We start from the raw sequence: 26,411 nt of genomic DNA on the forward strand, positions 1-26,411 counted from the left end.
ACAACCGATCATCTCCCAAATAGTATATAGACCGAGGCAAAGTTGAGGTCTATATAGCTTTTGGGAGATGACAGAACGGTTCAGAAACTGACATTTGGTACAAAGTGACATTAATCAATTTGTTATATATCATACTGAATGGTTAAAGTGCCAGTTGAAAAACACAACAGTTTCTTTTAACGTGTTACAATTTGTTGTAGCTATATTTAGACCATTTAGAGTTTTAAAGAAAATCCGTGCAGTCTTTCCTACGCTACTGTCAAAATGTAAAAATTCGGCATCGAATCAAAAGAGAATAACTACATGCAATGGTACCGATAATATCCCTAACTAAAACAAGTTGACAAATGATAGGCGTACATTGAAAACAATACAAATAGGACCTATTCAAGTACACCTTTTAGGATGCGCTCGTCTATAACTGACAATCCTAGTCAATTAAGATTGGAGTCGAGTGCACCCGCACGAGCGGGGTTCGAACTCACAACCTCAGAGTTGACTGGCTAGTGATTACAGTAGTAACTACTTAGACCACTCGGCCACCGAGGCCCCCACAGCCTTGGAAATGGAGTGTTTATTCTGCCTTCTTTTCTTTTCTTTTCGTTTTTTTTTTTAAGTTAAGAAGACTATTGAACATGAAAAGGCAAATTTACCGATAAAAGATTCTCACATTTGTACAAGTGGACGCGTCAGTGCCTACATAAAAAAATCCGTCCTTGTCCAGGCCAAAAAAAAAATATGTTTCCGCTAAGTCAGGACCTTCCGCGTGTTAAGCGGATGTGATAACCACTACACCACGGAAACCATTAATGACACTTGGCTTATTCATTTATTTATCGGCTGACCGACTGATCATTGAAATATTGGGTTAGTTTTTAAATTACTCACTTTTATTACCGTGTTTTTAAGAATATTGTATAAAGCTTTTAACAACTCCTTCCTGCAAAGTATATTAAGCACTTCTAAGACCTAAAAGAAGTAAATGATGGCTCCTGAAATAGGGAAGCGTTCAGTTATCTTTTTATCTTTTTTCACCATGTGTCAGTGTTACAGTTTTGCCAGTGTGGACTATAGTTATCTTAGTTGAGAGGCCCAAGTGAGACTTTGATGATGTGCCTATTGTATACCGGTTTTCACATGAAATTTAACTTAAGTATAACTTCTAAAATATTAGATAAGTAGAGTGTCCGGTTCTGTGGTGTAGTGGTTATCACGTCTGCTTTACACGCAGAAGGTCGCGAGTTCGAACCTCGCCAGAACCTGGTATATTTTTGCAAATGGTGACTCCATTACTTTAAATATTCAAGCTGTTCGTGTGACTTCAATTGTTTGAAACCTAAAACTAGGCTAGATATAATTCAGCAATAATTTTTGGCAACGAGGGCCACTGATGCGGTAATCCATGGCACAACCGATCATCTCCCAAATAGTATAAAGACCGAGGCAAAGTTGAGGTCTATATAGCTTTTGGGAGATGACAGAACGGTTCAGAAACTGACATTTGGTACAAAGTGACATTAATCAATTTGTTATATATCATACTGAATGGTTAAAGTGCCAGTTGAAAAACACAACAGTTTCTTTTAACGTGTTACAATTTGTTGTAGCTATATTTAGACCATTTAGAGTTTTAAAGAAAATCCGTGCAGTCTTTCCTACGCTACTCTCAAAATGTAAAAATTCGGCATCGAATCAAAAGAGAATAACTACATGCAATGGTACCGATAATATCCCTAACTAAAACAAGTTGACAAATGATAGGCGTACATTGAAAACAATACAAATAGGACCTATTCAAGTACACCTTTTAGGATGCGCTCGTCTATAACTGACAATCCTAGTCAATTAAGATTGGAGTCGAGTGCACCCGCATGAGCGGGGTTCGAACTCACAACCTCAGTGTTGACTGGCTAGTGATTACAGTAGTAACTACTTAGACCACTCGGCCACCGAGGCCCCCACAGCCTTAGAAATGGAGTGTTTATTCTGCCTTCTTTTCTTTTCTTTTCGTTTTTTTTTTTAAGTTAAGAAGGCTATTGAACATGAAAAGGCAAATTTACCGATAAAAGATTCTCACATTTGTACAAGTGGACGCGTCAGTGCCTACATAAAAAAATCCGTCCTTGTCCAGGCCAAAAAAAAAAATGTTTCCGCTAAGTCAGGACCTTCCGCGTGTTAAGCGGATGTGATAACCACTACACCACGGAAACCATTAATGACACTTGGCTTATTCATTTATTTATCGGCTGACCGACTGATCATTGGCATATTGGGTTAGTTTTTAAAATACTCACTTTTATTACCGTGTTTTTAAGAATATTGTATAAAGCTTTAAACAACTCCTTCCTGCAAAGTATATTAAGCACTTCTAAGACCTAAAAGAAGTAAATGATGGCTCCTGAAATAGGGAAGCGTTCAGTTATCTTTTTATCTTTTTTCACCATGTGTCAGTGTTACATTTTTACCAGTGTGGACTATAGTTATCTTAGTTGAGAGGCCCAAGTGAGACTTTGATGATGTGCCTATTGTATACCGGTTTTCACATGAAATTTAACTTAAGTATAACTTCTAAAATATTAGATAAGTAGAGTGTCCGGTTCTGTGGTGTAGTGGTTATCACGTCTGCTTTACACGCAGAAGGTCGCGAGTTCGAACCTTGCCAGAACCTGGTATATTTTTGCAAATGGTGACTCCATTACTTTAAATATTCAAGCTGTTCGTGTGACTTCAATTGTTTGAAACCTAAAACTAGGCTAGATATAATTCAGCAATAATTTTTGGCAACGAGGGCCACTGATGCGGTAATCCATGGAACAACCGATCATCTCCCAAATAGTATATAGACCGAGGCAAAATTGAGGTCTATATAGCTTTTGGGAGAAGACAGAACGGTTCAGAAACTGACATTTGGTACAAAGTGACATCAATCAATTTGTTATATATCATACTGAATGGTTAAAATGCCAGTTGAAAAACACAACAGTTTCTTTTAACGTGTTACAATTTGTTGTAGCTATATTTAGACCATTTAGAGTTTTAAAGAAAATCCGTGCAGTCTTTCCTACGCTACTCTCAAAATGTAAAAATTCGGCATCGAATCAAAAGAGAATAACTACATGCAATGGTACCGATAATATCCCTAACTAAAACAAGTTGACAAATGATAGGCGTACATTGAAAACAATACAAATAGGATCTATTCAAGTACACCTTTTAGGATGCGCTCGTCTATAACTGACAATCCTAGTCAATTAAGATTGGAGTCGAGTGCACCCGCACGAGCGGGGTTCGAACTCACAACCTCAGTGTTGACTGGCTAGTGATTACAGTAGTAACTACTTAGACCACTCGGCCACAGAGGCCCCCACAGCCTTGGAAATGGAGTGTTTATTCTGCCTTCTTTTCTTTTCTTTTCGTTTTTTTTTTTAAGTTAAGAAGACTATTGAACATGAAAAGGCAAATTTACCGATAAAAGATTCTCACATTTGTACAAGTGGACGCGTCAGTGCCTACATAAAAAAATCCGTCCTTGTCCAGGCCAAAAAAAAAATGTTTCCGCTAAGTCAGGACCTTCCGCGTGTTAAGTGGATGTGATAACCACTACACCACGGAAACCATTAATGACACTTGGCTTATTCATTTATTTATCGGCTGACCGACTGATCATTGGCATATTGGGTTAGTTTTTAAAATACTCACTTTTATTACCGTGTTTTTAAGAATATTGTATAAAGCTTTAAACAACTCCTTCCTGCAAAGTATATTAAGCACTTCTAAGACCTAAAAGAAGTAAATGATGGCTCCTGAAATAGGGAAGCGTTCAGTTATCTTTTTATCTTTTTTCACCATGTGTCAGTGTTACATTTTTACCAGTGTGGACTATAGTTATCTTAGTTGAGAAGCCCAAGTGAGACTTTGATGATGTGCCTATTGTATACCGGTTTTCACATGAAATTTAACTTAAGTATATCTTCTAAAATATTAGATAAGTAGAGTGTCCGGTTCTGTGGTGTAGTGGTTATCACGTCTGCTTTACACGCAGAAGGTCGCGAGTTCGAACCTCGCCAGAACCTGGTATATTTTTGCAAATGGTGACTCCATTACTTTAAATATTCAAGCTGTTCGTGTGACTTCAATTGTTTGAAACCTAAAACTAGGCTAGATATAATTCAGCAATAATTTTTGGCAACGAGGGCCACTGATGCGGTAATCCATGGAACAACCGATCATCTCCCAAATAGTATATAGACCGAGGCAAAGTTAAAGTCTATATAGCTTTTGGGAGAAGACAGAACGGTTCAGAAACTGACATTTGGTACAAAGTGACATTAATCAATTTGTTATATATCATACTGAATGGTTAAAGTGCCAGTTGAAAAACACAACAGTTTCTTTTAACGTGTTACAATTTGTTGTAGCTATATTTAGACCATTTAGAGTTTTAAAGAAAATCCGTGCAGTCTTTCCTACGCTACTCTCAAAATGTAAAAATTCGGCATCGAATCAAAAGAGAATAACTACATGCAATGGTACCGATAATATCCCTAAATTAAACAAGTTGACAAATGATAGGCGTACATTGAAAACAATACAAATAGGACCTATTCAAGTACACCTTTTAGGATGCGCTCATCTATAACTGACAATCCTAGTCAATTAAGATTGGAGTCGAGTGCACCCGCACGAGCGGGGTTCGAACTCACAACCTCAGTGTTGACTGGCTAGTGATTACAGTAGTAACTACTTAGACCACTCGGCCACCGAGGCCCCCACAGCCTTGGAAATGGAGTGTTTATTCTGCCTTCTTTTCTTTTCTTTTCGTTTTTTTTTTTAAGTTAAGAAGACTATTGAACATGAAAAGGCAAATTTACCGATAAAAGATTCTCACATTTGTACAAGTGGACGCGTCAGTGCCTTCATAAAAAAATCCGTCCTTGTCCAGGCCAAAAAAAAAATATGTTTCCGCTAAGTCAGGACCTTCCGCGTGTTAAGCGGATGTGATAACCACTACACCACGGAAACCATTAATGACACTTGGCTTATTCATTTATTTATCGGCTGACCGACTGATCATTGGCATATTGGGTGAGTTTTTAAAATACTCACTTTTATTACCGTGTTTTTAAGAATATTGTATAAAGCTTTTAACAACTCCTTCCTGCAAAGTATATTAAGCACTTCTAACACCTAAAAGAAGTAAATGATGGCTCCTGAAATAGGGAAGCGTTCAGTTATCTTTTTATCTTTTTTCACCATGTGTCAGTGTTACATTTTTACCAGTGTGGACTATAGTTATCTTAGTTGAGAGGCCCAAGTGAGACTTTGATGATGTGCCTATTGTATACCGGTTTTCACATGAAATTTAACTTAAGTATAACTTCTAAAATATTAGATAAGTAGAGTGTCCGGTTCTGTGGAGTAGTGATTATCACGTCTGCTTTACACGCAGAAGGTCGCGAGTTCGAACCTCGCCAGAACCTGGTATATTTTTGCAAATGGTGACTCCATTACTTTAAATATTCAAGCTGTTCGTGTGACTTCAATTGTTTGAAACCTAAAACTAGGCTAGATATAATTCAGCAATAATTTTTGGCAACGAGGGCCACTGATGCGGTAATCCATGGAACAACCGATCATCTCCCAAATAGTATATAGACCGAGGCAAAGTTGAGGTCTATATATCTTTTGGGAGATGACAGAACGGTTCAGAAACTGACATTTGGTACAAAGTGACATTAATCAATTTGTTATATATCATACTGAATGGTTAAAGTGCCAGTTGAAAAACACAACAGTTTCTTTAACGTGTTACAATTTGTTGTAGCTATATTTAGACCATTTAGAGTTTTAAAGAAAATCCGTGCAGTCTTTCCTACGCTACTCTCAAAATGTAAAAATTCGGCATCGAATCAAAAGAGAATAACTACATGCAATGGTACCGATAATATCCCTAAGTAAAACAAGTTGACAAATGATAGGCGTACATTTAAAACAATACAAATAGGACCTATTCAAGTACACCTTTTAGGATGCGCTCGTCTATAACTGACAATCCTAAACAATTAAGATTGGAGTCGAGTGCACCCGCACGAGCGGGGTTCGAACTCACAACCTCAGTGTTGACTGTCTAGTGATTACAGTAGTAACTACTTAGACCACTCGGCCACCGAGGCCCCCACAGCCTTGGAAATGGAGTGTTTATTCTGCCTTCTTTTCTTTTCTTTTCGTTTTTTTTTTTAAGTTAAGAAGACTATTGAACATGAAAAGGCAAATTTACCGATAAAAGATTCTCACATTTGAACAAGTGGACGCGTCAACTTTGTCGGTCAGGGGAAAATCTAACAACTACATACCGTGTACCATTAGCGACTTCAGTACCAGGATGGATTTTCCGCTTGATAGGCGACTTGAGTTCCGCTCCAAACTCCTGCAATTTCTCCCGTATTTCAGAGTCAGGCACATAGTGTGACACATTGAAAAAACTGACAACTATTTCACGCGAAAAAAATAGCTCTGGGTTTAGAATTTGAATCATTCACCTTGAAATCTGTATCCACAATCAAATCTAATGCATCTTTATCAGAAAACGTAAGTTCAGAAATATTACCACTTTTTGGCACACATGCAAGAACTGTTCCTTCACCAACTTCTTTTTCAACATTAGTGATGACATCGGTAGCTTTTACTGTCCGGTTGTCACCTACATCCACTAAAACAGTTTTCTCTTTGATGGAACGACCATCCCCACTTCCACCAGACATGGTGAATGGAGGCGTAAAAGTCTATTAAAGTGTCAAAAAGCACAAAATATGGCTACAAATAGTTCTGCTTGAACAATATATGAAAGAATATTGACTAACCATCAACGGATGGCTAGTCACAAAACACAAACTTCTCAGATTTTTCTCTGGTTAAGAAGGCATGTCTTCCTTATCCAAAATCAAAACCGGAAGTCGTTAAGCGGACGCGATAACCACTACACCACGGAAACCATTAATGACACTTGGCTTATTCATTTATTTATCGGCTGACCGACTGATCATTGTCATATTGGTTTAGTTTTTAAAATACTCACTTGTATTACCGTGTTTTTAAGCATATTGTATAAAGCATTTAACAAGTCCTTCCTGCAAAGTATATTAAGCACTTCTAAGACCTAAAAGAAGTAAATGATGGCTCCTGAAATAGTGAAGCGTGCAGTTATCTGTTTATCTTTTTTTCACCATGTGTGTCAGTGTTACATTTTTACCAGTGTGGACTATAGCTATCTTAGTTGAGAGGCCCAAGTTAGACTTTGATGATGTGCCTATTGTATACCGATTTTCACATGAAATTAACTTAAGTATAACTTCTAAAATATTGGATAAGTAGAGTGTCCGGTTTTATCACGTCTGCTTTACACGCAGAAGGTCGCGAGTTCGAACCTCGCCAGAACCTGGTATATTTTTGTAAATGGTGACTCCATTACATTAAATATTCAAGCTTGCTTTAATCTGTTTTGAAACCTAGATATAATTCAGCACTACTTTTTGGCAACGAGGGCCATGCGGCAATCCATGGAACAACCGATCATCTACCAAATAGTATATAGACCGAAGGAAAGTTGAGGTCTATATAGCTTTTGGGAGATGACAGAACGGTTCAGAAACTGACATTTGGTACAAAGTGACATTAATTAATTTGTTATATATCATACTGAATGGTTAAAGTGCCAGTTGAAAAACACAACAGTTTCTTTTAACGTGTTACAATTTGTTGTAGCTATATTTAGACCATTTAGAATTTTAAAGAAAATGCGTGCAGCCTTTCCTACTGTACTCTCAAAATGTAAAAATTCGGCATCGAAACAAAAGAGAATAATTACATGCAATGGTACCGATAAAATCCTTAACTAAAACAAGTTGACAAATGATAGGCGTACATTAAAAACAATACAAATAGGGACCTATTCAAGTACACATTTTAGGATGCGCTCGTCTTTGGTGACTAAATACAATTTTTTTTTATTATCCTTATCATATAGATAGACTTAGTGATGCAATTTCTGTGAATGATAAAAACGGTAGAATATTAACATAGACAGACCAAAGTGAGTAATTTATATTCCAAATGTTATTACGAAAATTCTGTTACATTAAATGTATTGGTTTTCTATAAAAAAATCTTGTCTGGAGTTGACACACAATCCCCATTGTCCATTAAATGCAATAAAACAATAAATGTCATTGCTGGGAATGATTGTTTCCTCATGGTACCTGTACAAAATGGCATATCTATTTTATTCATTTTCCTATCTATTTTTATATTATTGCACTTTGAAATTTCGTAGTACACAGCCGTGGAAATGGAGTGTTAATCCTGCCTTCTTTTCTTTTTTTTTAAGTTAAGAAAACTATTGAATATGAAAAGGCAAATTTACCGATAAAAGATTCTCACATTTGTACAAGTGGACGCATCAGTGCCTATATAAAAAAAATCCGTCCTTGTTCAGGTCGAAACAATATGTTTCCGCTGAGGATTGAACTCAGGACCTTCCGCGTGTTAAGCGGATTTGATTTTTTTTTTTTTATCTTTATTCATCATACATCATATATACATTCGACAATCATTATATACACACATATACACACATTTATATACAATATAATCACAGTATTAATAATGTCCATCAAATATTACAAATTATACTTTTATATATATCTTCTTTCAATATTATCCCTCTCCCCCCCCCCCCCTTTTATTTTATATATTTTAATTGAAAAAAAATATTGTCCCTAATCAAATAAAACTTAATCATTTCTATTCAATTTCTTAAACAGTGATAACCACAACACCACGGAAACCATAAAGGAATCTTGGCTTATTCGTTTATTTATCAGCTGACCGACTGATCCTTGGCATATTGGTTTAGGTTTTAAAATACTCACTTGTATTACTGTGTATTGTATAAATTAAAATAAATTGATTACTGTTGTACAGTATGGGGTCTTACCAGAAACTGTAATCTAGAAAGGATTCATAATCTCCAAAAACGTGCTGCAAGATTAATTTTATCTGTTTCTTTCGATTTTCAATCAATTTTAATGTTTAAAGGGCTTGAATGGATGACTATATTTACGAAGATACAATACTTTCAAGCTATCTTAATCATGTTAATGTTTAAATGTATGAATGGTCTAACACCTGATTATCTTCTTCTTTTAGGTCAACAAGGCTTCAATACTGAAGAATACATGTTGTTGCGCATGCGTGATTGAAAATAATTTATATAAATTAATAAAAATATTTAATAACAATTTAAGTTGTTACAGATTGTGATTAAAAAATATGCGTTTTATGTACATGTTTTGGTTTGGATTTGTTTATTTGAAGCTAGAGAGAACAGCTGGTGTTAGCTGATCTCACAAGCTGTCAACAGTGGTGGTTTCAATAACAGTTTGTGGTAGTAACTTCCATTGAATAATTGTTCGCGGGAAGTACGACCATTTGTATGTGTCCTTGGAAGTTTGGATGTGTCTGTATGTCTGAGTATGGTTTTGTCTTGTTCTGTTGTCTGTTTGTTCAAGAATATGCGATGGAATGGCTACAAGACAGTGTATTACTTTATAAAATAAAAGAAGTCTGGTTTTAGGCGTCTCTCAGCTAGTGGTGGCCATTTCAACTGATTTAGCATGTTTGTGACACTGCTCGTGTAATCGTAGTTGTTGTGTACATAACGAGCAGCTCGTCTCTGCACCTTTTCTAATTTTATCTGTTGTTCTTTCATATGGGGGTCCCAGACACTACAACTATATTCCAGTTTGGGTCTTACTAGTGCATGGTATGCCCTTTATTTTATTTCTGTGTTTGTAACTTTTAAATTTCTTTTTAAAAAACCAAGTGATCTGTTCCCATTTGATACTATACTGTCTATATGCTTGTTCGACTTTAGATTGGATTGTAAGGTTATGCCGAGGTATTTTGCAGATGTTACTGATTCGAGAATGTGGTTGTGGAAAATGTAATTATGCCGGTAGTTATTTTTCTTTTGTGATATGGTAAGGTTGGTACATTTATCAGGGTGAAATGCCATGAGCCAATCTGACTCCCATCGTGCTGCTGAGTCTAGATCTAGTTGTAGTTTATGACAATCATCTATCTAATAAATTTGCTGCATGTACTGATCTTTTTTATTATTCGCTCAGGTCGACAATATCAGGACTTCTTCGTGTACCAAGGCCTAATTCTGATTCTCTTAAAATATTGGTCTTATTACCTGGAATAATTTGCCAAATAATATTAAGGAAACAAATAATTTAGATACATTTAAAATCAAATGTTCAAACTATTTTTTAACTTTACAGAATGAAGATACCTGTTCTTCTATTGAATGAATATGTGCTTATTTAATAATTAAGCTACTTTCATAGTTAACTGTATTATGTATTTTATTTGTTTGTTTTTTTCTATTTATTAATCGTTTTTGAAGGCCGCATGGAAGATTGATTAACAACATGTTAAATGAGTTACCTTCGTTGAATAAATTATTTATTATTATTATTCTTATAAAATATCAAAAATACCCCCTTGCCCCCTCCAATCCCCGTCTTTTTTCCCTAGTTAATTGGTCATTCCCTTAGTTCTATTTTCCTAGAAAATATGTCAATGACACAATATACTGACTGTAAAAACCCTTCCTGAGTCCAGTAGCTTGAAATAAAACATTATCACACAAAAGATCAAGTTAACATAAAATTAAATAGACCACAAAGTTGAGCCTCTCTCTCATTGATAAGTGCTGTTGTGTATTCTATTTATAGGTGTATATTTTACTGGCAAGCGACATGCTCCGTTATCGACCTTGTAAAGTTATTCTTCAGGTATGTACACACTTTTTAAATGAATGTCTACGTAGAGACAGATCTTTGTTATTAGATAGCCGATAGCCTTTTTATAACTGGCCTTACTCACTGTATGGTCGATATGTCCTAACAGAAGTGGGACACTTAAAGACGTATCGTATCTGTATTTGATACGTTGACGTATATGAACGTATCTTTTGGTTATTGTTAAAATACATGTAGCAATCGAGAATAGGGAAAAGAGTTGGAAAAAAAAAGCGAAAGGTTGATGACTATTTTTGGTCTCTATTAATTTCAATACCTGAATTGTTTTTTAATAATTGTTTAATAGAGTATTTAAAATGTGTTTATATACTTGCTTCGTGTATGTCAAAATCATGACTTCTTTTATCTATTGTTACATTTGTTGCCCTAAAGGTGATGTTTCTACGATATATATTTACAGAAACTAATAATACAATTATGAAAGCATGGACGACAGCAGAAGCTAACATCTACACACATTTAACATTCACGTGTTTTGCGTGTCAATCTATATACGGGAATTTCTCGCTGCATTGAAGACCTGTTGGTGGCCTTCTGCTGTTGTCTGTTCTGTGGTCGGGTTGTTGTCTCTTTGACACATTCCCCATTTCCATTCTCAATTTTATTGTATATGTATTAGATACAATACAAAGGTAACAAAGAAACAGGCCGGTAACAACCGTTGCCGGATAGTTTTTCTGCACGAGTAGTCAGGTCAAGGTCCGAGGCGATAGCCGAGGACCTTGACCTGACTACAAGTGCAGACAAACTATACGGCAGGTTGTTTCCGGCCTGTTTTTAGTTACCTTTGTTTTGTATCTGACTTGTACGACGTTTCAAGAAGGAAGGAGTACATTTTGCATTTAGAAGAGATAGCAAAGCTTAAGATATTAGAAACTTAAATGGCCATATACCAGTTAATGTAAGTTACAGTTTAAACTCAATTTTTTTTTCACTTCCCTTCAGCCGTAAGTTTTTTCTCAAAAAATTCAAGAATCTAATAACTTTATAAAAAGAACCATTTCAAGTTAAAGGTAATTGTTATACACATTTGAGACTTTTTGAAATGCAACTTCGCAAGTAAGTAATGTATAAAAAAAGATTTCAGAGTTAAGCAAGCTACCATTTGATTTTTATTTGGGGAAAAAGGGGGGGGGGTGTTAAAATAAATTTAAAATAAACAGGCAACATCCTTTTTTTGTTGAAAGAATGCAGGATGTGCCATTCCAGCCCCCCCTCCCCCCCCATTCCCCCTAAAAAAAATCGTAAAAATCGTACGTTTGCCGCCAAATATGTGAATTCAATATATATGAATTCAATAACAATATAAGTGTATCAAAAGAATGAATTTCCTGATTAAAAAAAATGTTCATGCTTATAGGTTTTTAAATGTCTCTGATAGTGTTGATCAGGATTAAACACGTGTCATTATATGATCCAATCAGAGCTTACCGTCCAAAATTGATGACATAAGTTGAATGATTTTCTTCAAGATTTTCTGCCTATTTGAACATGTATTACACGGACACTTTTTATTTATAGGATCAATCGTGCATTGGTGAGTTGATAGGGATTTTATATTTTGATTAGATTTAATTTTTTTTACATATATTTCCTGTCTTTTTTATTGAAATATAAACGTTGGTACCAGCATTTCTTTTAGCATTGTCCAGAATACTATTCATGTCCATATATCGAAAAAAAACAAAACATTTACGGACCGACCATTTAGCTTCAAAAGGGGGTGTGTTCTTTTCTGAGTAAGAAAATTATTTAGTTTTTCAACTATATAATATATTATATATTTTTGCTCATAAAATTGGGGATCAAAATGTTTTTTTAGGAAAAAACCATAACCCACCTTTTGAAGTTAAATGGTCAATCCCTTAGTGTACTAATATGAATAGTTACTGGAATTGTTTGAAAAAAAATATAGTTATTGATGCTAGCGTAAATATTTTAATTAAAAAGACAGGAAATATGTCGGTGAAACAAAAAGTTCAAATCTAATTGAAATTTAAAGTTCCCATGAACTCACCGATCATGCACGAGTGATTCTATTCATAAAAAGTGTCCGTGTAACAACTAAAAAGTGTCCGTGTATCATCTAAAAAGTGGCCGTGTAACACCCGTTAATGTACTGTTTTTCTATAGCTCTGCTGGGGGCAAAGTCGTACAAGTTTTAGGACTCGATATTTAAATCATTAGAACTACCCAGGCGTGAAGTTGAATTATATTTAACAATTAAAGTTTACGTTGACAATATCTATACGCGTACTTTAAATTTGCTAATAAATGAATCATTCAACATCAGCAGAGTCGGATTGGTGACTGCTACCAATTTTAATACATTTAGCAGGCAATACTTTTTTTTCAAATAGTAAAAATGAAAGAGAACAAAAATTTTCATCACCCTTTCCCTATTTGTTCCCTCTCTTATCCTTGTTCTCGAAATTATCATCACAGTTTTTGACTCAATCATTAACTATATCGCATTAGTATCATTTAAATTCATGCCTGAAAAGTAATGATCGATGGTTTAAATATCGAGTGTTTAGATATAAACGAGTAAACATAAATTGAAAACTATCGTGTTAAAAAGAGAGTGTATGAATGACCGAAAGACATCTAACATAACAAAACAAAATCCACATAAACATGTACTATTTAAACACGTAAATAATCAATTTTGATCAATTACCCATAGATACGTTCAGATACGTCAACGTATCAGATACGGATACGATACGTCTTTAAATGTCCCACTTCTATTAAAAATTTACAATAACTGTCAGACTCGGAGTCCGGCTATTAAAAAATGTGTCCGGTGACCCCGCCCGCGAACCAAGATGGCCGACATGGCTAAAAAATAGTACATAGGGTAAAATGCTGTTTTTGGCTCATATCTCTGAAACCAAAGCATTTAGAGCAAATCTGACGGGATAAAATTGTTCATTAGGTCAAGATCTATCTGCCCTGAAATTTTCAGACCAATCAGGCAACACGTTGTTGGGTTGCTGCCCCTGAATTGGTAATTTTAAGAAAATTTTGCAGCTTTTGGTTACTATCTTGAATATTATTATAGATAGAGATAAACTGTAAACAGCAATAATGTACAGCAAAGTAAGATCTACAAATAAGTCAACATGACCAAAATTGTCAATTGACCCCTTAAGGAGTTATTGCTCTTTATAGTCAATTTTTTACAATTTTCATAAATTTTGTAAATTTTTGTAAATTTTTACCAAATATTTTCCACTGTAACTACTGGGCCAAGTTCATTATAGATAGAGATAATAGTAAGGAGCAAGAATGTTCAGTAAAGTAAGATCTACAAACACATCAACATCACCAAAGCACAATTTTGTCATGAATCCATCTGTGTCCTTTGTTTAATATGAACATAGACCAAGGTGAGCGACACAGGCTCTTTAGAGCCTCTAGTTCAGTAATTTACCATTTTTTTGGGGCAATTAACAGACGGTCTTAAATTAAATATTTTTCACCTTCTACATTTGTAAACTTTCATAGATTGTTATGAAACTTGGACAGAAGCTTATCGTCTAAGATCAAGAAAAACATTTAAAGAAAAGTTTTATTTCTTTTAAATCCTGTATTTGACTGATAAATGGATTCACTTTTTATAGTTTAACCGACAGCAGCAATCCCAGGCGAAACACAAAGATTCCACGGAACCCTATGAGTATGTTTATATCACACCTGAAAATCTATGAAAATTTATTATTGCATGTACTTGTCCATTAACGAAATTTGCGCATAAAAGGGGAGAAAACTAGATTAAGTCATAATAATCAAAAGAACGAAACCGTTGAAAATGTAGACTTGCTTTTTTTATATTTCGAAAGGTTTGAATCTTTGGTCGATTGATTGTTTTAACCCATATCTCCTTTTAAACATATTTCATACTAACAACTATTGGCCATTAGATTCCAAATCAACACACTGAATAAATTATACATGAAAAAATCAAGAAATTAGACTTTTAAAGTATGTTGCTATTGATGAGTTTTAATGACAGAAAAAGTATCTCTCTCTCAATTAATCGTTAGCTTCCGTCGGACCCCTGCTGGGAGGTCCCTTGCCCTGTACCCGCTGGGGACCCTCAAACCTCTCGCCGAGGTTCGGGCGTACACTTAAAAATGGCTTAGCTACGCCACTGGAAAAGAAATGGAACTGTTTATTAGAGAAGGCATAAATAGTCAAGTAGGTTTATTTGAATTGTTTACATCTGTTTCCAGGTGCGGATCCAGGAAATTTGAAAAGGTCTAGTTAGCCAACGTTTGGACTGATGCTTGTAAAAAGTATATGCATTTATCATATATGTAGCTCCATAAGGGGGACCGGGCCCCCGGGGGCCCCTAAATCCGCCTCTGGTTTCTATGGGCTGTAAAAGTTTAATGTAGGTGCATACTTTAGGATTGTTTGCATCTTATATACATATAAAAATAAGAAGATGTGGTATGATTGCCAATGAGACAACTCCCCACAAGAAACCAAATGACACAGACAAAAACAACTATAGGTCACCGTACGGCCTTCAAAAATGAGTAAAACCCATACGGCATAGTTAGGTATAAAAGACCCCAAAATGACAAATGTAAAACAATTCAAACGAGAAAACTAACGGCCTGATGTATGTTCAAAATAATAACGAAAAACAAATATGATATACAGCAACAAACGACAACCACTAAATTACAGGCTCCTGACTTGGGACAGGCATATATAGAATGTATGCAATAGTTAAATTATTGTATGGAGAAGTATGTATAGTTAAATAATAGTATGGAGGTTCGAGATATTTGTAAAAATTTAAAGTAAAGACAAATTTTCACAAAACAGTCGATTATGGTTGGTGCAAATACATATGTATCTTTTTTGTGCATACGCATAAATTCCACCGAAAAAATTCTAAAGATAGATAAAAGATTGATATTTTTACATCATTAATTTTCATCTCTGCCCCCGGCAACAGTATTTTTGGAAAACAAAAATAAAATGGGCAATAATCTCATCGAAAAGAGAAAGTCGAGTACACCTTTTTGTGTTGAGGCGTGTTTGGGTTGACTGTTTTGTCTTGAAAACATAGAAAGCAAAAATATTTTGATATATCATCTCTTCATATTCCATTATTTTTTATATATTAAGATTACGTGTTGATATAATAACCCTGAAAATTCACAGAACCAAGAAATAAAGTATATGGGTCAAGGGAAATACCTTTCAAATGAGTCATAACAACATAGTACGTATGTTTGAATAACAAAACAAAAAAATCATCTTGCTACTACAAATGTTGAAATGTATTATATTTTATTTTCGTTCACTCGTTTTTCAATTAAAAATTGATCATATTAATTATTTTATTCATGACCAAGAACATACCCACGTGGATTATGCGAACATCTGGTTACATGGAACTGCGAAGGAGTATGCTGCGACGACAGCAACATCTGGCTTCACAGATCATGCATAGAACTATGTTCCACAGACTATGATCTACTTCAGAGATCGAACGTACAATGGCTATGCTGCAAATGTGAGAGCATCAATGTCTCAACCTTCACTTTCCACAGCTATGAACTTAACTCCTCTAACCTACAACAGTCCATTTGAATCCATCACATCGAACGCTTTTAGTCCATTAAAAGCCAGCAGCCCAAAGGGAAACAACTCCATAAACATCTCTTCACAAAAAAGCAATTAGAAACAAAAACAGAACCACAAGCAGTAATGTATTCAACATACCAACAAAACGGAACCTGAGAATACTAACATTAAATTGTAGAAGCATCAAAGACAAGACTTCTGAATTTGCAAATGCAGTAAATTATATCAAACCAGACATCATCCGTGGCACAGAATCTTGGTTTAAAGGAGAAAAACCAGGAAAAAACTCTACACAAGATGCAATAAAATCTAGTGAAGTATTACCAGAAAACTACGCAGCTTACAGAAACGACCGGGGTACACTATGCGGAGAAGTTTTTGTCCTTGTACACAATGCCATCATAGCAGTAGAAAAACCTGAACTAGTAACAAAATGCGAGATAGAGTGGGTAAAATACAACTGAAAGACCAAAAAGAATTGACGATTCTACATGCCAAACAGAAATATAGATGATATTAAAGAACTTGATAAATCACTAGATCAGATCTCCAATAAAACACAAATTTCATACTGACTGGAGACTTCAACTGTCCAGATATTGATTGGAACACCATGTCAATAAGCCATAACGCACAGGACAAGGCAATACAAAAAGCATTAATGGAAGTCCTAGTATCACACTTAATTACTGAGATACATGAAACACCGACTAGAGGTGAAAACCTCCTGAACATAGTGTTAACTACCCATCACTTATTAAAACATCAACAAACGCTCCAGGAATATCTGACCACGACATGACCATAACAGACTGTGATACAAAACCACACTACCAGAGTAAACGGCCATGTAAATGCTACATATACTCAAAAGCAAAACGGGAAGATCTCCATAAAGAATTGATTATACTATCAGCCAAAATCACTGATATGTATCAAAATGATGCTACGGTATACGAATTATGGGACACATTCAAAAACGAACTCTACTCAAATTTGGATAAGAACATACAATCAAAACTCATCCGCTCTAAAACAAGTCTACCTTGGATAAACCACAAAATTAGGAAAACTTTCAAAAAGAAAACCAGGCTATAACAAAAAGCAAAGAGAACAAAGAACTGGACAAACTACAAACATTTCCAAAAAGAATGCAAACGACAAGTCCGAAAGGCTGAATGGGAATACATCAACAACACCATAATAGAAGGACTAGAAAACAACAACCCGAAAACTTTTTTGGAAATACATCAAATCTAGAAAACAAGACAACATAGGAGTATCACCGTTGAAAAGTAATGGCCATTTACTGAATGACAGTAAAGGGAAGGCAGAACTACTGATACAACAATTTAAATCAGTATTCACCCAGTGACAACGACAAAGCACTGCATAAAACATCAAAATACATAAAAACTCAATCCCATCCCTAGAAATAAAACATGAAGGTGTCGAAAAACTGCTTAGACAACTAAATCCTTCAAAAGCACCAGGACAAGACGGCATACCAAACAGAATCCTCAAGGAGTGCTCTAAACAACTAGCACCAGGACTTGCAATAATATACCAAGAGTCAATAAATACTGGATCACTGCCCAGAGACTGGTTTAACGCTAACATCTCGAGCGTATTCAAAAAAGGAGACAAACACGCACCAGAAAATTACAGACCGGTATCACTAACATCTGTGCCGTGTAAAATACTAGAACACATCATATGTAAGCACATGCTAAACCACCTAGACAAGCACAGGGTACTAACATCACTTAACCATGGATTTAGGTCCGGGTACTCATGTGAGACACAGCTATTAGTCACACTGCACGACTTCATGAAATCACATGATGCTGGTAACCAAGTTGATGTTGCTATCCTGGACTTCTCGAAAGCATTTGACACCGTGCCACACAACAAATTATTACACAAACTAGATGAATATGGTGTGAAAGGACTACCGAATAAATGGCTCGAAATGTTTCTCACACAGAGAAAGATGAAGGTTGTCATTGATGGAGAGGACTCTGAAGAAGCTACAGTCGACTCAGGAGTTCCACAAGGAACCGTACTTGGACCCCTTCTCTTCCACTGTCATATCAACGACCTGCCAGATGCAGTAAAATCAACCGTTAGAATTTTTGCTGATGATTGTCTGCTATACAGAAACATTAAGACACAACGTGACCACACACTACTACAACAAGATCTGGTTAGCCTAGAAAAATTGGCCAAAGACTGGCTTATGCGCTTTAACGCAAAGAAATGTTACATCCTAAGCATTAGGAACAAAAGCCAAAAATTCTACACCTTTGATGGACACATACTCCAACAAGTCCAACACAATCCATACCTGGGGATACAAATATCAGAAGACTTCAAATTGATCACCCACATCGCAAATGTAGCCAAAAAAGCAAATTTAACACCCTGCTTTCAAAGCCGCAACCTACGATTCTGCCCAAAAGACTGCAAGAAAACAGCCTACATCTCAGTGGTAAGATCTATAATGGAAAAAACTAAAATAACAGAAATACCGAACTCCGAGGAAAATTCTAAACGGAAAGTCCCTAAGAATATAGGGCAATAATATGGGACCCATATACAACAAAGGACATCAACCAATAGAAGATCCAGCGTAGAGCAGCGCGATTCATCACAGGGGATTACAAATCTAGAGAAGAAGGATCGGTCACCAAAATGTTTACCGTCCGGGCACTAAAAAACCTGCAGTCCAGAAGAAGAAGCCAAATACTAGTATTTCTGTACAAAGTGGTTGAGGGTTTGGTCCCAGCTATCAAACCTGATGAATTTCTGGTAAAAGCAAAACCAAAAGGATTATTAAACCCAAACGCTTTGAAGACTTTGAAAGTACTAATATAGTAAACAACTCGGTCAAGAACAACTCAAAGGCAATTAATATAACAGCAAAACCGAACAATTTAAGAACTCATTCTTCGTTAACACAGTGATCCATTGGAACCAGCTGGAAGAAGATATAGGTTGCGCCAAGTCAGTCGAGAACTTCAAAACAGCTCTCCATCACCGTCAATAGGTGCTCTCTCTCCCGTCGAGTTAAAGCCAGAATTGGTACCTTCGACGTAACGATACAGATACAGATACGGTGACACCGTGCACTGACGCCCCCTTAATTTTTTTTACTGAAAACCCCTGAGGACAGACTTTACAAGTGGGTCTTAAAAATGCATAACTTCAAAAAAAAAATTTATGTGTATTATCTAGGGTAATTCGTCTTCAACCTCTGAAAATTTTTAGTCTGCCCTTCCATGAAATATTTTATAAGAATTTGTTTAATGTGTTTTTAACTTTCACAATTTCTCCCTGACAACCGATCAGACAATGGTTTTAAGTTGACAAAAGGCATAAAAGTACATTACATGATGCTGATTGGCTTGTAGATACATTTGTCTTTTAAAATACAACTGTCATGTAAGAATGGTAATGGTGCTATGTTGATAAATTTATTTGGTTTCAAGAGCTAAATTGACAGCGCGTTATCACTACAATGGCTTCCATTTTCGCGATTTAAAAAAATAGGTGGCGTAATGGGGAGATAATTTTGACGAAGTAGAATCCTGACTGTGTGTTGGTGGTTCTGCCACAGGGATTGTGTATGCGTCTGGTGCAGTGGGGGTTTAATACTCTAACATTACCGCTGGCTAACTCACTTGTGGGTGAAAAGAGAGTTGAGTGCATAAATCTCTCCTGCCAGTACAAAGCCTCTACACTGTCCAAGACTTCTACAGTGCCTCCCCGCGACAGCACACGGTAACTTGGTATATTGACCTAGGCATTATCTGTAGAGGATCTCGGAGCAGCAAGGGCCCAAGAAAATGCAGTGTGTAGGCCCACCGGCGTGTGTACATGCCCTAGCACTCATTAACCTTGTCCCAGCTATGGGCCAAATAGTATCACTGCCTTGTGATTGGATTTTTGAATCAAAGGCTATGGAAGTAAATCCAGACAGAAAATCCGGGTAGATGGAACTCGTTAGCAACAGCAACAGCAATCGTCTAAGGGATGGAATCCCCTAGTCCTACAGAAAAGCCACAGGTCCTCCGCCATTGCCTTCTCAAGCACGGATGAGAAAGGGAGGAGAGTTATGCATAGGGCCAGCACCCCTATCATGTAAAAAAAACTTACGCTACGGAAACCGCACTAGTAAATCAAAATAACTTCACCGGTACTCAAAGAGACATTCATCAAACCGTTGATGGAATGACTGTTATTAGTGAAAGCAGAGATGAAGCTAATAACACGAGAAATGGACTTCTGAGGCCAAAAATCCCTACTTAGAGTGGGAGGATGGAATGTCCGCACCATGTACGAAGTAGGAAAAACTGCGCGAATTGAAAATGAAATGTTGAACTATAACATCGATATATTGGGCATAAGTGAATGCAGGTGGTCAGGTTATGGGTCAGTTATAACTACAAATGGACAGAAGATAGTTTACTCTGGGAGAAAAGATAATATCCATAGAGAAGGTGTAGCCATCATAATGAATAAGCAAGCAAGTAAAGCTCTTATAAAATGGAAACCTATAGATGAGAGAATAATAACAGCAAGATTCCATTCAAAATATGTGAAACTTACTCTGATTCAATGCTATGCACCAACTAACGAAGCAGACATTGAAACTAAAACCGACTTCTATGAAAAGCTAAGAAGTGTAATGGAAGGAGTGCATGCCCATGATGTTGTACTGGTTAATGGAGACTTGAATGCAAAAGTAGGTAGTGACAACATCGGAGTGGAGAGAATAATGGATAACAACGGATGTGCAGCTTGTAATGAAAACGGAAATCTACTGATTGAATTTTGCGGACTAAATGATCTGGTTATTGGTGGTACGATGTTCCAGCACAAATATATACATAAACTTACATGGACATCGCCAAACAGGAGAGACAAAAATCAAATTGACCATCTAATGATAAATGGCAGATGGCGGCATTCACTAAATGATGTATCTGTAAAAAGAGGGGCAGACTTTGGAAGTGACCACTACCTGATTATTGGCAAAATAAAATTGAAGCTCAAGAAAGCTCCGAAGATGAACGAGCAGGAAAACATTTGATCTGCAGAGACTAAAGGACAACAAAATAAGACAAACATTTAATACTGAAGTAAAAACAGATACCAAGTACTTCGTGAAATTGATAACAACAATGAAAACATGGGTGAAAACATAACTGAAATTTGGGATAACATCAAGGACATTTATACTAAAACAGCTGAGAAAGTATTGGGTTTAAAGAACAGAAAAAGAAAATAGTGGCTGTCAGACAAGATCTGGGAAAACATCAAAGAAAGGAAAGCCATAAAAATAAAACTTAATGCAGCTAAATCTAACAGATTGAAAACCAAATTGCAATCAGACTATAGAGATAAAGACAAAGAAGTTAAAAAAGACGCAAAGAATGATAGGAGAAACTATGTTGAAGAACTTGCAAATGAAGCTGAAGAAGCGTCAAAGCGTGGAGAGCTCAGTGTAGTATACAAAATCACTAGGCAGCTCTGTGGAAAGTTCAGGAATAACGATGCACCAGTACTATCCAAAGAGGGGAAGCTACTAACTACAGACAAGGAAAAGTTAGATCGTTGGGCAGAACACTTCAAAAACATCCTGAATAGGGCTGAAACAAACGATGATATACCTGACATTCAACCGTTTGGAGATGCACTTGAAATAGATACAGAAGCTGTATGCAAAAATGAAATCCAAAAGGCAATAACTGTATCAGAATTTAATCAATGAATAAGAGGTCATTCCGTTAAAAAAAATAATCAATTAACCATAACAATAGACACTTTGTCAAGTTTTACAACTTTTTAACTGCAACAATTTCAGTATTCACCAAAATATTTAATTGGGATTTAAGAATCCACCAAAATAAAAACCGCCAAAAGTTTTCGTATACTTTGTTGCCCCTAAATCGCGAAATTTTACACCCGCAAAAATAACCCGCTATACGGTAATACCAACTGAATGGGACAAAGGCATTATTATAAAACTGCAAAAGAAGGGAGACATGAAACTTTGCAACAACTGGCGAGGAATACCACTACTTTCAATCCCTAGTAAAGTATTCCTCAGAGTCATCAAGAATAGAATTACTGATTTCATCAACAGTAAGCTGCGTGAAGAACAGGCAGGTTTTAGAAATAACAGAGGCTACATTGACCATCTATGTACCCTCCGAAACATCAAAGAGCAATACATAGAGTGGCAGAACAAAATAGTACTAAACTTCATTGACTTCCAAAGAGCATTTGACAGTGTAATAAGAGAATATATCTGGGACATACTAAGAGCATATGGAGTACAATTAAAAATAGTCAAGCTGATAAAGATGTTCTACGACAAGTATGAATGTAGTGTATTACACAATGGACAGCTTTCTGATTGGTTCTCAGTGGATACAGGCGTCAGACAAGGATGCATAATCTATCGTCTTCTCTTTTTAAGAGTTGTTGGCTGGTGTATGAGATCAACCTTAGGAAATGGAAACACTGGAATAAGATTGACACTCAACTCCTTTCTTGAAGATCAAGATTTTGCAGATGACATTTGCTTACTATCCAGCAACAGAACACAAATGCAAAAGAAAGCTTCAAGACTGAATACTATGTCAAACAAACTTGGGCTCAAAATAAACATCGAGAAAACGAAAGTCATGTCAATCAACGAACAATCAAATAATATACCAATAAAGATTGGATCCTTAAACATCGAGGAAATAGAAGACTTTACATACCTAGGCAGTGTAACAAGCAGTGATAATGGGACCACCAAAGACATCAAAGCAAGATTGAGTAAAGGTAGAACATCCTTCTGTCAACTCAGATCAATCTGGAAATCGTCATCCCTTGCCAGAAACACAAAACTTAAAATTTACAACAGCAATGTCAAACCTGTACTGCTTTATGGCTCAGAATGTTGGAGAATTATACAAACTGACTTCAACAAACTGGCTGCATTCCACAATACCTGCTTGAGAAGAATATGTAAAATATTTTGGCCCAACAAAATAACCAATCGGGAACTATTCAAACTGATAGCACAAAGAAACATAAGAGATGAAATAAAAACAAGAAGATGGAAATGGATAGGCCATGTCTTAAGGAAGGAACCAGCAAACATTGCTAAAGTGTCACTGAGATGGACTCCAACTGGCAAGAGGAAAAGGGGAAGACCAAAAGAAACATGGAGAAGAACAGTGGAAAGCGAGATGAAGGAGGTTGGGATGTCATGGCGAGAAGTAGAGAAGAAAGCACGAGATAGAGTGTTATGGAGAGAGCTTGTGTCGGCCTTATGTGCATCAAAGCACGAAGAGGATTAAGTAAGTAAGTAAGAATCCTGACTATTGAACTATTGATTAAATCCGAAATCTTGCACCTCATAAAACAAAACAAAACTCAATACTATATAGACGTGGCTGTGTATTTATATTCCCAAAATTGACAAAATGTAGTTAGTTGTGTAAATATATATAAGATAAAGGATGAGCACCTCTATCAAATGCTAGTACTTCCTGTTGATGCCGTTAGGATAAAGTACACATAGTTCCTTTAACCAGACGCTTTCCGGAACCACTCGCTGGACATCAATCCAGTGAATGTTTTGTTTAATCACTAGGACTTTCAGTATTTAAGAGAGAGAGAGAGAGAGAGAGAGAGAGAGAGAGAGAGAACTCAACGTATACTTAGTATTTGATCCCGTAAGGAGCAAATTCTGTAATATTGTTTTCCATTGGAAATAATATTACAGAATATCTCTTCTGTTTATAATTTATATTATGAAGGAACTTATGTTGCATGACAGCAATACTATATTTCTTTTACACAAAGTTGTCTCATTATGCAATACGATCGTATAATTGTCAACTTGGTCAAATAAAGACAAGTCACTAGGTATAACTTGTATTTGGCCGTAATAATTATTTTTTCAATATTACTAAAACAATTAATATATCAATACACAAACGATTATAAGCAATATTTTGGCAAAAGTCAGCCTATTGAACTTTAAACTAAAACAAGCGAAAGAATTTAGAAAAGTAGTGGGAGTTAGGTGGGTAATTTCAACTCAATATCATATATAAAAAAAATAAGGAACACAACTTCTATTGTATTACTAGTAGTATAAATAACAACAAAGGAAATTTATATACATGTTCAATAAAACGAGTGAAAATACTGAGTAAATTTCAATTCAAGAGTATACTAAAAAATTGTCCAAACCAGTGCTATCACTGAAAGGACAGTTGGGGGAGGACCATATTTTGACGCAAACTTGGCTGCTTATTTACCTTTGTTACCTTTTTTTTATAAATCCTTACCTGGAAACACAGTCTTCCTAATTAAATAATTTAAAGCCTTAAATTAAATTGTATTATATGTCTCTGATTAAACTAATGTTTTCTAACAATTTCTGATAATATCTTAAACAAGAAATAAGTCCACAGTGAGTACTAATTTGAGAAATGGGATAAAAACAAACGAAAAAAACCGGAGAATAACACCAAGAGAATTATTCAAATATGAAACGAAACCGTTTCGATTCGTTCCGTTTCTTGTTATAGCACGGAAACAATTGAGTTACAATTTAACTCAGATTAGTTGGGTGACCTGATTTTAAACGACCCTGGTCTTTATCTGTTTTTATTTGGTCGGAGACCAACCTTAAAATTGGTTTTGAATACAGATACACATTTTTGCATTCAAAACAAGTTCGATATATTGCTTCTTAAATCTCCGCATATTTAGCAGTACAATATTCTTTAACTGGAAAACAATTATAATCTTAATTACAGATTTGTGTACCATGGATTAGAGGTACATGTACTGATAGAAAGTTATGTTGCACGTCATTACGGAGTAAAAAGTTCAGTTTGGAACCTTTCAGTAGATTTCCTATCCCTTCAAAGGATTCTCTACCTTCCGACGTTCAGACAACATTTCAAGAGACTGAAAAAAAGGTATTTACAATAATTTCAATAATCTTGTTGAGTATGTCTAATCATAGACGTATTATATTTACTCGATGTAACTTCCATGGTCAAATTAAATTTATAACTAAATAAAAAAAGTAATGACGATAAAACGAAAACTGAAATATAATAACAACTTTACTTGGGAAGTTATTTTGTGTAAGATTTATTAACCATGTTTACACTGTCTACACTTTTCTGTTCGGTTTCAATTATTACATTCATGACCCGCGTTCGAAATGACCACTTTATTTAAACTTTGGTGGAGGCAACCATACCACACCTCCTTATATTTATACAATAAACGTTTCCCTTATTTGTTACGTTTGAATGTCAAAACACTTTATATCATTGTAGCATGAATGGTAATTTTTTCCTTTGATCTTCTAGCTATGTATTTTCTTTATAAAATTGTAGACGACTAAAGTTACTATTTTTAGCCGGGTTTTCCAAAGGAAAAATCCGGTAATTTTAATTTGGTGAAGTGCCGGTGAATTACGGCGTGCGGGCAAAAGTTTCCTTATATATTTTTACTGATGACGAAATGAAGGTCGAGATTGATATTGACGATTTTCACTCTTACCGTTCAGGAGTTATGGTCCTTGTCATAATGGAAAATGGCATTCTCTGTCGTTTCCGTTCAATAACTTATGAACCCATCTACCAATAGTTTTCAAATTATATTATCTTACCTCCTATACATTTCTAGGAATATGATTGGTTAAAAGCAACCGCGTGGAGACCGTGTATATTCCATATTAGGTTAGTAGGGAGGCGGGGCTTATTTCAATACACGGTTAGTAGTGGTGTTACGTCCCTTTATAAAACAACACGGTGTTGAAAAATCTTTCAAGGTTTCAACAGACAATGCAATCAGCATGATGAACGATTGAAATAAATTAAT

The 26,411-nt window shown here is 35.7% G+C and overlaps 1 protein-coding gene and 4 non-coding genes across 6 annotated transcripts in view; all 5 read left to right on the forward strand.

The window, feature by feature from the left end:
• Nucleotides 1-1,189: 1,189 nt before the first annotated feature.
• Trnav-uac (transfer RNA valine (anticodon UAC)) lies at nt 1,190-1,262 on the forward strand. Its single transcript has one exon. It is a non-coding gene; the product is annotated as a tRNA-Val (tRNA).
• A 1,333-nt stretch (nt 1,263-2,595) lies between these two features.
• On the forward strand, nt 2,596-2,668 carry Trnav-uac (transfer RNA valine (anticodon UAC)). Its single transcript has one exon. It is a non-coding gene; the product is annotated as a tRNA-Val (tRNA).
• Nucleotides 2,669-4,000: 1,332 nt separating this feature from the next.
• On the forward strand, nt 4,001-4,073 carry Trnav-uac (transfer RNA valine (anticodon UAC)). The gene has a single exon. It is a non-coding gene; the product is annotated as a tRNA-Val (tRNA).
• Nucleotides 4,074-5,407: 1,334 nt separating this feature from the next.
• Nucleotides 5,408-5,480, forward strand: Trnav-uac (transfer RNA valine (anticodon UAC)). Its single transcript has one exon. It is a non-coding gene; the product is annotated as a tRNA-Val (tRNA).
• A 5,287-nt stretch (nt 5,481-10,767) lies between these two features.
• LOC127716503 (uncharacterized) overlaps nt 10,768-26,411 on the forward strand; it is a 102,381-nt gene continuing 86,737 nt past the window's right edge. For both annotated transcript variants that reach the window (XM_052222744.1, XM_052222745.1), the window contains exons 1-2: nt 10,768-10,859; nt 25,331-25,495. In XM_052222744.1, the coding sequence (XP_052078704.1) occupies nt 10,824-10,859; nt 25,331-25,495 (201 nt within the window). In that variant the 5' untranslated portion in view covers nt 10,768-10,823. The remainder of the gene's footprint in view (nt 10,860-25,330; nt 25,496-26,411) is intronic.

This window comes from Mytilus californianus, unplaced genomic scaffold (genome assembly GCF_021869535.1).
Source record: "Mytilus californianus isolate M0D057914Y unplaced genomic scaffold, xbMytCali1.0.p SCAF_9, whole genome shotgun sequence".
NCBI classification, from domain to species: domain Eukaryota; kingdom Metazoa; phylum Mollusca; class Bivalvia; order Mytilida; family Mytilidae; genus Mytilus; species Mytilus californianus.